This window comes from Gekko japonicus, unplaced genomic scaffold (assembly GCF_001447785.1).
Source record: "Gekko japonicus isolate JY-2015 unplaced genomic scaffold, Gekko_japonicus_V1.1 scaffold431, whole genome shotgun sequence".
NCBI classification, from domain to species: domain Eukaryota; kingdom Metazoa; phylum Chordata; class Lepidosauria; order Squamata; family Gekkonidae; genus Gekko; species Gekko japonicus.
The window spans coordinates 11080-23409 of NW_015162492.1; the positions used below are offsets into that span (position 1 = coordinate 11080).

At 48.3% G+C, this 12330-nt stretch overlaps 1 protein-coding gene across 1 annotated transcript in view; it reads left to right on the plus strand.

Annotated features, from left to right (window-relative positions):
• The window catches only part of LOC107105968 (THO complex subunit 5 homolog), a 17036-nt gene extending 10772 nt beyond the window's left edge, over window positions 1-6264 (plus strand). The window contains exons 5-12 of the mRNA XM_015406027.1: window positions 425-526; window positions 614-710; window positions 1777-1888; window positions 2378-2481; window positions 2929-3016; window positions 3823-3938; window positions 4202-4392; window positions 5984-6264. Coding sequence (XP_015261513.1) covers window positions 425-526; window positions 614-710; window positions 1777-1888; window positions 2378-2481; window positions 2929-3016; window positions 3823-3938; window positions 4202-4392; window positions 5984-6047 — 874 coding nt within the window. The 3' untranslated portion in view covers window positions 6048-6264. The remainder of the gene's footprint in view (window positions 1-424; window positions 527-613; window positions 711-1776; window positions 1889-2377; window positions 2482-2928; window positions 3017-3822; window positions 3939-4201; window positions 4393-5983) is intronic.
• The last annotated feature ends 6066 nt before the right edge of the window (window positions 6265-12330 follow it).

The window sequence follows — 12330 nt, forward strand, 5'->3', positions numbered from 1 at the left end:
AGGCTTCAAGGAGGGGAAGATTTAGGAGAGAAGACAAGCAGTGTGCTGCAGTGCATGCAAATGTGTTACGCTTGCATAATCTCAAGTGTGGAATTTTGGATGAGTATCTTCCCACCGTGAACCTCTGCTTGAAATTGTGTGAAATGCTTATTTTCTTTATTTGAATTGTTCCCTCTTTTGCACGTAAGACTGTAAAGGTCTTGGGGCTACTACAGCCTGTCTGTTTTCCCCCCAGGAAACTCTATAAGCCATAGATATACCGATGGTGTTGGGTAAGCAATATCGTACTGCAAGATAATATTTTTCTCTGGTGGGAGGATTTGCAAGCTGCATAGCAGAAGAAGAGAGGTTCTTAGCTTACCGCATCCAAAAGGGATAACTCTGAAATACTGAGTGTTCACATCACTCTTCTCTTTCTTCCTAGAGACCTGCTGTCCCCTGATTCCCTTTTGAGCTGCTTGTATCCCGGAGATCATGGGAAGCGAACTCCCAATCCTGCCAACCAGTTCCAGTTTGATAAAGTTGGGTAAGCCAGGAGTGGGCAGAAGGGTGTCCCTGTGGACCTTATATTGTCTGTCTGTCACTACCTCTCTCTCTCTGTATGTCTTTCCAGTATCCTGACCCTCAGCGACTATGTCACGGAGCTGGGCCACCCTTACGTGTGGGTGCAGAAGCTGGGGGGGCTGCACTTCCCCAAGGATCAGCCCCAGGTGAGTTTGAATACAGAAGACACATCTCCAGCAGCCTTCATCACTGCTGCCGATGCAACTCTTGCAGGGAGGGCAAGCTTCTCAGTCCTGGGTCTCCAATTTCTTTCCAAGGCAGTGAGTGTTTGCTCATGGAAGCATGAACGAAGGGGTTGTGGTGGGCATGTGCAGGTGGGTGCAAATGCACATGTAAGACTGGATATCAAAGGGGAAGTGGGCTACATTATAGCATGTATAGATGGATGCAAACTGTGGGGGCATAGATTCGCAGGGCAGTGGAAGGGCTAGAAGAATCCAACTACATCTGTTGGCCAGGGTACTGAATAGGGGGGTGGAACGAAATGTTTTCCTTGTAACGTGATGAAGAGGCAGAAAAAGGAATATTTAGATCTTGTTCCATCCGAAAACCTTATTTAGCTCACACAAGTGTTTACCATTTTGCTAATCAATTCAACATTACCATAAATTCTTTACACACTATTTAAATACATCCCAGATATGTCATGTTGTGGCACTTGTGATGCTACATGTTTCTGGAAGAGAGAAGTACGAACTCCCAGCCACTCTTGGTCCTTTGGCTACAGCACAGGGCCATGTTGCCCTTCCCCTTCCCTTCGCATACACAGAGCTCTACATAGTCATGGACTCCTTCAAAAGATAGTTATCATTACCATCCCTGTGGCCGTGTTTCCCTGTTTTGCTGCACGGCGTTTCAGTTAGAAGAACTGTTACAGGGATTCCTCACTTGACGTTTAGAGTTCCTTCTAATCACAGTTGCATCAACTCACCAAACATCTCCAGAAAGGGAAATGAAGAAAGTGAAGCGACAAGTTATGCGCTTGACATATGATGCGGCAGACCAGAGCTTATGGCCTGTAGCCTGTTGCTGAATGGCACAGATGAGCTAGAAGGGTCCTCGACATCGGGGACAAATGCCTGGTTTCTTTTCCCAGCATGCTTGGCAACTCTTCAGATCTATAGTTAAGAGAACCTAACTCGGTCAGGCCCACCTGGTTTGCCAGGCAGCTGATGTAGCTCTTTCTTCCTTGTCTTCTCTTGTTTACAACAGCCCGTGGTAGCAGACAGCTCTCTGAGCGCCAGCCACATGGAGAGGACCATGAAGTTGCTCAAGATGAGGCTGGAGTCCCGCCTGGCTCTGCACAAGCAATTTGCTTCCCTTGGTACGTCCCAGCAGGCCTCCCCTCCTCTTTCTCCAGAGCTAGCGCTTACCTCGGTGAAAGCGGCCACATTTTCGGGGGCAGCAGCCCTCTCCACCCTTTGCAGACCCAACATCCACCTTTAACCCCGGACCATGCAACACAGGAGTTAGTTCGAAGCCCCAGTACTCACTCTGATGGTGATATCTGTGCCTGGGGTTTAGAGTAAACTGATAAGGTCCTAAACTGAGTGAACGTTATGAAGCCAGCAGTAGCGCTGGTCAAGCTTGAGGCTGGGGTAGACTCACCCCAAGTTTTGGTAGTTCATTTGCTGGTCGCAACTCGCACCAGAATGAGGGTTGGTCACATTTGTCACATTTATGTATTTATCCACTTCTTCATTTACCCCCCCCCATCTTTCTGCCCCATAGGGGATCCAAAGCAGCCTACATCTTTCTCCTTTCCTCTATGTGCTCCTAGATTGATGTGGTTCTTCTTGGTTTTGGGTTTCAGAGCACGGAATCCTGCCAGTCTCCAGTGAATGCCAACACCTCTTTCCTGCAAAGATCGTGTCACGTTTGGTGAAGTGGACTGCGCTCACATATGAGGATTACCTGGTAGGTTGGGGGGGGGCAGCTTGAGAGGAGCAGCCCCACAGCTCCCCTGCTTTTCATGGGGCCTTGAAGTTACCCAGCCAGTTTGATGTAGTCGTTATGAGCGTGGACTCTAATCTGGGAGAACTGGGTTTGATTACCCACTCCTATACATGCAGCTTCTGGTGTGACCTTGGGTCAGTCACAGTTCTCTCAGAGCTGTTCTCTCACAAGCAGTTCTCAAAAGAGCTCTCTCAGCCCCACCTACCTCATAGGGTGTCTGTTGTGGGGAGGGGAAGGAGAAGGAGATTGTAAGCTGCTCTGGACTCCTTTGGGTAGTGAAGGGTGGGGTATAAATCCAGTTTCCTCCTCCTCTTCTTCTGTTGGGTGGGGTGGGGGGGTAACCATGACATTGGCTTGGAGAGTGTGCCTGCACATGTCCAGCTCGCCACCACCTTTGTGCCCTTGCAGGAGCTGCCCTACACCAAAGATGTTGTGGAGGCTGGTTTGGCTGAGGATACTCACCTGTATTACATGGCACTGATCGAAAGAGGAACAGGTATGTTGGTTGCCCTTCTCCTTGGCCTCCCTGGAGTGGCCTCTGGAAGAATGCATGGCTTTCATGGGGGGGAAGAGCTGAAACACTCCAGTAAAATGCCCCACATTCTGTGTTAGGGCTTAACTAGTATAGCTGAGGTGCATTGGATTTTGGTCACAGAGGCTTGGAGCTTAGATGCATTGCAGTCCAAGGGAAGGGGCAAAGAGGCCATTGCAGTGGAAAGCGACTGAGATCACTGGGTGATGGAAGCTTTGGACAGCCAGAGTCTCCTGGTACAACTGCAGTGTGCCATTCTGAATCTACTCTTGTGTACTGAACAGCCCGTGGAATGGGTAAATAGGAGGAAACTTACTACTCAAAGCCCCCCCTCCCCAAACACTATCCACCACCACCACCCACAGTGAAAGTACTGCCTGTAGTGCCTGTAGTGTTGGGAGATGGGGTTCTTTTCTGAGCAGACCTGGATGCGTTCAAGAGCCATTTCTTCATTTCTCTCCCCCCCCCCCCCCCGCCATGTCCCAGTTCTCAAAAGCAAATTGTTGTTTTCATTTCTGCTTTGCATAATTCTGCTTACTTGCCATAGGTTGTCAAATCACATTCAGCTTGTGTGTGTCTGTGTGTCTGTGTGTGTGTGTGTGCGCATGTGCAGAATGAGGGGGAAAAAGAAGAGAGAATTTTGCAAGCTCTACTTGCATGTATGTGCACTGATTGAGGATCAGTCTGAGAGTTCCAGCCTGCTGGTTCCTGCACTATATAGCTCTCTCCTCACACACTGCTCTGCTGATACATCTCCCCTTGTGTTGTAGCCAAACTCCAAGCTGCTGTGGTGCTGAACCCGGGGTACTCTTCCGTGCCACCTGTCTTCAGCCTGTGCCTGAACTGGAAGGGAGAAAAGACCAGCAGCAATGATGACAACATCCGGGTAAGTTGGGAGACACAAGCCAGGAAAAGGTCCAGCCAGAGTCACTTAGGTGTGCTGGGCTTGGCAGCTGACTTTTTACTCCCACTGTGTCCGCCCCAGCGGCACCCAAATCTCTTCTTGCTTCTCTGTGTCCAAGTCTGACTGTCCCTGTTTTATGAAAACCTATATAACTGAAATAACTTTCCTGCAATATTCAGGACAGTATACATGTGTGTACATCTGGGAGGCTGACCACTCTGTCTCCTGGTCGTTGTTTTTTCCAGTCCATGGAGAGTGAGGTCAGTGTCTATTACAAAGAGCTGTGCGGCCCCAAGCCAGGCTACCAGCTGTTGACCAACCAGCTGCAGCGCTTGTGCGTCGTCTTGGATGTTTACCTAGAGACGGAGACCCATGACAACAGCGTGGAGGGGCCCAAGGAGTTTCCACAGGAGAAGATGTGTCTGCGTCTAGTCAGGTAATGAGTTACAAGGACTACCTAACATGTGGGGAGGAGCCTTCTGTGAGATTTCGGCTCCTCTGTGAACAGGGGGTATTTCCCCCCCCCCCCCAATCATAGGTATGATTTTGTGCAAAGTCTCCTTCTCTGACAATACATTCTCAATTTTAACATTTTGCCCAAGTCAAGTAGCTGGCTGCCTGCACAGGCTCAGAGGCTTCCCCCATCTCTTTTCATTGAAAGTGCCCACCTGTAGCCTCTTTGGGCGATGCATTGCTCATGCTGTTGCCTGCTTGTGTTGCCCTCACTCTCACACTTAATGCTGCGATGGGAGTAGACCTGTTTACATCAGCCACAGGTTGGGGGCTGTGATTTTGAACAAGCTGTGTCCTAGACAGGCCTCCTCTCTTTTCCTCTCCCTTCCCCTTTCGGCACACATTGCTCCTACTGCTCTCCATTGTCCTGCTCCTCCTGGTGCAGCTGCGTGTCTTGCTGGGTGCAGCTGCTCTTTCTGCCTAGAAAAAGGAGCTTCACATCGGGAGCCCTTCTCTCTCCCTCTCTGCAGGAGGCTGCTGCTTTTTTCTCCAGATCCTGCCCTTTGATCGGGGATTCATTGCCGCCTTGGAGCGGTCTCCATTTTCAGCTTTACTTTGAGCCCAGCACCTATGAATTCTCATCCTTAAGCAGTCCTGTGTCCCTTGCTTAGTCGGCATTGGGACTGGTGCTCTTGGTCTCCTCTTCTCCGAAGAGGAAATGGGACACTGTGGAGCAAATTAAGAGGCTACCATGCAGAGTTTCCCCCTATGACCTAAATTTAGGAGCCTCCTTGGAAAATACGGAAACGTAATAAAGATGTAATTAAAATGTATTCATTAAGAAAAAGAAAATACCGAAACAGAGAAGGGAAGATGGAGATGAGACTGCGCATGAGCAATGAAGGATGGGAATCAATGCAGAGAGAAAAGGCAACATACAGCATATGGCATCCCTACCCTGAACTACAGGAGCTCTCAAACATGACTTCTGATTTCTGAGTAGATTTTTTAAAAGCCACATTTGTGTAGAATCTTGAATATTAGATACTTAGATTTAAAATTAATCCTGAAATGGTGGGAGTTATGGAGAGTAGAACAGATTCCAGGTTGAAACCCAGATGCCCTTGTCTGCAGCACTGTGACAGAGATACAGAGTTCTGACCTTCTTGCATTTAACTACTTTGTTTTGTTTGTTTTTGCTTGCATGGTGAGTAAAGGCTGGAACTGGGCTTCTGTCTTCTGATGCCCATCCCCCTGGTCTCCTCTGCTGGTTTTGTCTTTTTAGTTTGAAGCACCCTGGGGGCAGTGATCTTTTTTTCCGTACAAAGTACAAGGCATAGCAGTAATTTGGCTGGAGCCAGTTAAGATGCTTGGGTTCCACTGCAGTGTGAAACCTGTGCTCTGCTTTTACAGAATTTTGTACACTGCTGTTTGTTTGTTTATTTATTTATTTACATTGCTGTTAGTGTGTTGTTAATCAGCATAATAATGAGGCAGCCAGCGCTTTTTCAAAGAGACTTTCCCGTGGTAGCCTTGGACACTCAGCACTCTCTCTGCTTCCCTTCCTTTCTTAGGGGACCCAGCCGGATGAAGCCTTTCAGGTTCAACTATCCTCAGGGGTTCTTCAGCCATCGTTGACCCTTGGCGCTGGGATCCTCCTCCTCTGGACAGCTGCCTCCCAGGAGAGTGTCTCTTGGCTGGAATTTTTCACTGATGGAGGTCCAGCTTCCTCTTTCCCAGGCCACACCAGAGATTCCTGCTCACCTGCCGCTCTGGCTCAACCATTCCACTTTTGGTTCTCTGTAGTGTGTGTATGCGTGTGGGTATCTTTTAAGTATTAAAGATGACAGTTAGAAACTCCTAAATCCCGTGAGTGATTCTGCTTTTGTGCACATTCATGGTGAGTGGTCATTCAGACATGTAGCCCCTCGAGCCATGAGTCTTTCCTCGTTCCGCAACCTCAGACCCTTTCAACCAGAGATTCCCGATATTAAATCTGGGATGTTTGCATGCAAAGCAAGGGCCCTTCCCAACCACTGGTAGGTGGGCTTTTTAAAAAAAAATGCAGAAGTGGGTTGTGGGGAGGCTAGAAGGCAGTTGGATCCATCCCTGTTTCCCCCTGCACAGGAGTGCTCTGTGTCCACTGCATCCCTTCATCCGGTCTGTTTTGGGCAAATCTATCAAGCCCCTGAGGATTTTTATATGTTAACACAGAGAAGTGAAGATCTGATTGCTCAGAATTTTCCCTAGGTACTTCTGCTGTCAGTTGTATAGGAGAGAGGCTCTCCTGGCTAGGGCTTGGATCATTCCACTTCACTCCCATGACAGCTTCTTGAAAGTGGGACCTCTGGCCTCCAGAGGCAAAAAGAAGAGGCAGGCAGTTTGGGGTAGAAGGGCCTTTTACAGTTACAGCAAAAATACTGTTGGAGTCAGGGGTCCATAAGCAGCCTAAGATCAAAGCTTGGCCTAAGTGAATGCTGAATACTCTGCCCAGCCTGCCGGTGGTTTCTGATGGCCACTTCATGTGTCTGTTTTAGGCCCAAAGTGTAAAAAGCAGTGCATGAAAACTGCAAGGGTTTGGAAGCCACAGTAGCCTTTTTCAGTAGCCTTCTTATATGAAGCAGACCTGAGTCCTTCCCCAGCACTCTGTTGTTTGAAAATACCCCCACGATATGTATGTAGCATTGGGGCTTGGTTGATTAAATAAATGCCAAGATTCTTGAACTGCCCCTATTTGGGCTAGATAGCTGGGAACAATGTTCCCTCTAAGCTGTGGAGTCTTGTGAGCAAAAATTCTACTTTGTGAGCTACTAGCATTAAAGTGAGCGAGTGATTTGGCTGCTGCTTAACCTAGTTTGCTCTGGAGCCATCCTTCCTGAGCCGAGACAAAAATGTGTGAGCTGGGGGCTAAAAAAATGTGAGCTAGCTCACACTAACTCAGCTTAGAGGGAACACTGGCTGGGAGCCTGCTTAGACAAGCCAAGTGTGTGCACAGCAGGAGCAAGCTGAAGGCAGTTGCAACAGAATAAAAATGGGAGACCTGAACAAGATTAGGAGGAGGGGAGGCCATGGTCAGATGGTGCTGCAGGAAAGTTGTGATGGTCTTACTGAAGACAGAACCTCCAACAGGGAGGAGTGGGGAATCTCAGATCACCCCTGGCTTGATGGAGAGCTACAGAGTGGGCAGGGCAGACTGTCTCCTTTCCCACCTTCAACAGTGTACTTTCCCGGCTTCCTTTTCTGTCAAGTCAGCTGGCCCTCTGCCATCAAGGAATGCGAGAAGGGAAGTCTGCATTGCAGCTTCCATTAGGTGCCTATTTTTAGCCCCGTGTCTGGCTTATTTCAGTATATGCAGCAGGAGGAGGAGGAGGCTGGACTGCAGGCAGCTCTGGGGGAGAGGGGATGATAGAAGAGAGATGAAAATGGCCAGAAGGAGGTGGGGGGGGGATCCAGGGCATTTTGCAAGCATCCCACAAAAGCCAGACCACCCACTACCTTGGGTGTTTTAAAAGGCTGACAGTTGCTGTGCCTTCCACATCTCCCTACTGGTGAAGAAGAGCTCAGCCAGAGGTTTCTTCAGTAGGGTTGTGCAAACATTTATACAGTGAACTTTGCTCAGCACCGGAAGTATCTCCGATTTCTTACAATAATATTGTAATAATCCAGATCCCAGACCAAGGGAAGAGGAATTTCGGCAGCCCAATGGAGAACTGGGCCATTGCTTCCGTATGCTCGAAGTTTTTCCAGCCCACTTACAAGGGGCAAGATAGTGGGGCGGAAGATGAGTCAGTTTCACCCTTGAGAGCTTGAGAAGTGGGGAGCACCAGGGAACCAAAAGGTTTTTTTGGGGGGGAGGCTGCATTGACAGGGCTGATGCCCCTTGCATGAGAACATGGTGTTCTCCGCACATATTAAATGCACGCTTGTAGTTGGTCAAATTTTGACTCCACCTTTTGCAGAAATCTGAGCATTTGAACACTTGAAATAGCATTAATCAGTCATGCAGCTTTCCCTCCTCATGAAGGTGCTGCCGTTGAAAGTGGCCTTTTCTACCCCCTGCCCCATTTCATTTTGATGTAATGTTCCTTGTTTGGTTTACATAGCTCTTCACCTGGGGCCACAGAGCGCCTTCTGCTCCCCAGGGATTGGGGAGGGGAGCGATTTCCTTCCACCGAAGCCAACTAGGAAGCGAATAACCCATTGCAACAGGGGAGGACATGGGGCTGCTGTGTTTCACAACATGTTTCTCCTCCAGAATTTGGAACTTTTTTGTTCAGATTTTATCTCTGCGAAAAGTGGAGTAAAAATGTATGTCTCGCTTTTCCATTCAAATATAAAACCACTCAGGGCTATTTTTGGGCAGGAACGCACAGGAACGGAGTTCCGGCTGGCTCCCAAGTTGGCCACGCCCAGCAGGAACTCATTAGCATAATGGGCCACACCCAACAGCAGGAACTCATTAGGATTGGCTACGTTAGGGGTGTGTGGCCTAACATGCAAAGGAGTTCCTGGTACAAAAAAAGCCCTGGGTTTTGACAACAAACAAGGTAAACAGAATAAGAAGCAAAAGGTGGGTGTGGCTGGATGACCAGGCTTCTGGTAACATGGGGGTGCGTCCTAATGTGCTAATGAGCTGTGCTGGCAGGGGCGTGGCCTAATATGCTGATGAGTTTCTGGCATTGGGTGTGGCCTATTATGCTAAAGAGTTCCTGCTGGGCTTTTTCTACAAAAAGAGCCCTGTAAAACCTTATTACAATACAAAAACAAAATCCTATCACAATACAACGAAGAACTAACAGAGCCTCTGCCCTGACTTGGGAAGCCCAGGCTAGCTCGATCTCGTCAGATCTTGGAGGCTAAGCAGGGTTGGCCCTGGATAGTATTTGGATGGGAGACCACCCAGGAAGCCCAGGGTCACTACGTAGAGGCAGGTAAGGGCTAACCTCTGAACCTCTCTAGCCTTGAAAACCCTGTGGGGGTCACCATAAGTTGTCTGTGACCTGACGGCACTTTCCACCACCACCAGAGTCCCCCCCCAGCAAAAGGCGGCAGATCCTTTTAAAGGCCTCAGCAGTCCAGGGTGGGACTGAGCAAGTGGAAACGCTCAGTCTAGATGGCGCAGTCTCCCCCAGCAGAACAGACTGCTGAGGGAACGTGTGTACATTGTGGGTGAAATCATCAATAATCGTGTGGAACTTCAGGCTTCTCTTCTACCTTAAGAACATAAGAGATGCCAATGTTGGATCAGGCCAAAGGCCCATCCAGCCCAACACTCTGTATCACACAATGGCCAGAAATACCAGGTGCCATCAGAAGGTCCACCAGTGGGGCCAGGACATTAGAAGCCCTCCCACTGTTGACCCCCCCCCAAGCACCAAGAAGACAGAGCATCACTTGCCCCAGAGTCCCTATCTATACCTTGTGGCTAATAGCCACTGATGGACCTCTGCGCCATATGCTTATCTAATTCCCCTTTGAAGCCGTCCATGCTTGTAGCCTTGCAATCTGTAATTGTAGATGTGCTTCCTAAATGACCAAAGCTTACGCATACCCAATTCGCACGTGCAATGGGCCAGTGAAACTGCCATCACGCAACATGATTGAGTTTTGCTTGCTCTTTGTGGGGTGTCTGTCCTCTGAAGAAGTAACCTGCACGTCTCAAATTCGCCCTTTCCTAGGATTCTGGGGATCTTGGATTACATGGGTAGCAAATTTCAACTGTGCAGCATTTGTAAGGGTAGCTTAAGCAATTTTTGGAGGAGGGGGGAGAGATGCATCATGCCTCCCGTTTTGAGGAAAAGATTTATAGAAGTCCCTTTCTGGACATCTCAGAGCCTTGGGCTATCTGTGTATCAGATCTTGGGTACCTGGTTCATGTGTAATAAGCACCTGGACAGTTTTGATACCTCCTTGAGGAAGGGAAGCCCAGGATGAAGCTGGAAGCAAGGCCACTTATAACTGGGTTGGTCTGCAGATAAATTTCAGAAGCAAGGTAAAAATGCCTTTTATATCAGGAACAAGCAAGAGATCACAAAACTGTGCAAGGTTTTGAGTTCTCCAGAGCTCTTCACCAGGGACTGGCTGATATAAATTTTGAGAGGTTGTACTAGGTATGTTTTTTTAACTACCTGGAGCCAAACTTTGGTTACCCATTTCTGAAGAAGAAATGAACCATTTCTCCAGTCCACCCTGCCCCCCCTTTCAGGCTTTTATCAAGATGCTCTGGAATGGGTTTGTACTGAATGTCAGGACTCGGGTTCATCAGTACCCCCAGCTGTGACTGAATCAGTCTAGGCCAAATATAGGTATATAATTTCTAACTAATCTGCAGGCTTCATGCGGGTGGCAGAGCTGGCATTGTGCTTTATGTACATCATAAATGCACAATTATCCATATGGAGCTGAGGCGTGAGTGGAATGTGTGTGTGTGTGTGTGGATAATCCTCGATGAAGAGCCAAGAGCCAGTCTTAATCATATCTCTCAGGTAGGTAATCACAAGAAGGGGATGTGCGTTGCTTCCTTGAAAATTTACCATCTCTCTCTCAAAAGCAAGGAGACGTCATTATCAGTTAGGGATGTGTTAATAAAAACTGAGGATACAAGAAAGACAGGCTTGGACTTAGCGTAGGTATTTTAGGATGGAGAGGGTAATGTGGTCCCACGTGCTTGAAAAGCATCCATTAATGTGAACAGTGGCGACAGAGCCCGCTGTGCAGACACAGTCTAATGATGCCCATTGTATGTGAGGAGGGGAAGAAGGGGGCCACCTTGAACCAAGAGGCCAAGGATTTGGCTCCGTGAAAACTTGCAACACCTCTGCTGAATTCTCAGGCAAGGACTGTGGTGAGTCTGCAGGGGGAGGGCATTCCCAAGTCCGGGTACCACAGCTAAGAAACTGTAGCAACGCATGGCTTTGCCATTCTGAACACCATGCTAATAATACTCAAATTTATACAGCAATGTCAAGGCATTTACAGTACTGTAATTGTGCCAGTATTATGTAGACAGGGAGGGCCTGGCTGCAAGCCACATCAGGGGCTCAAGCTGAAATAAAAGCTTTTCTGAACAGTTCTTAAGTTGGAACGTCATAGCCACAGCTCAGAACTGGCTCATGCACGCAGGAGAAAGAGATGGCAAGGTCGTCTAATGTATGACACCACTTCAGGTTGCAGAATCCATTTCTGAAAATTCCCTCACCTACAGCAATTCTACAAAGATAGAAAACTAGCAAACCAGGAAGAAAGGTTCTGCCTACCCCATTTTGGTTGCTGTGCTGGTTTTCTGTTTACATGGAGCTTTTATGGTAGAGGGACATAACAAAATGTGACCCTCAGTGATTCTCTGTCTAAAGAGAAGTTGAACTACCTCATTTTTCCTGCATGTGTGAACGAGGCCCTCAACACTCCTTCTGTATGTCCTAAGCTGTTTCAGGCCAAGGATCTGCCTAATTCCACATTATCTCCATCAGTAACCCTGGCAAGCTCAAACAGAGCAAAGGCATCCCTGGCTGCCTGCTAACTCTCAGTTTGCCCCTAGCCTTGGATATGCAGAGATCGTAGTGCCCCTGGATATGGAGACTGCAGATACTTGCCATGTCTAGAGGCCATTAGAAGTTACCTCCATGGACTTATCCAAGCCCTTTAAAAATCCACCTGAACGAATAATCGAGCTCAGCATTTATAGAACACTTCTTTTCAAAATGGTCTATGCAATCTCGGTCACCTTTACATTATTGCTCTGAGGTAGGTTGGCCCTGTTACCCTTCGGGGGGGGGCAGCAATGCGGCTGAAAGAGAAGGGCTTGCTTAGAAGGTGTCCCTCTTTGGACCAATGAATTCCATATATTAAATCTGCTTTTGGTGAGTCACACTCAAACCATCGTAAAGGGCCAAGGAGACATGACTTCAACAGCAGAACCATC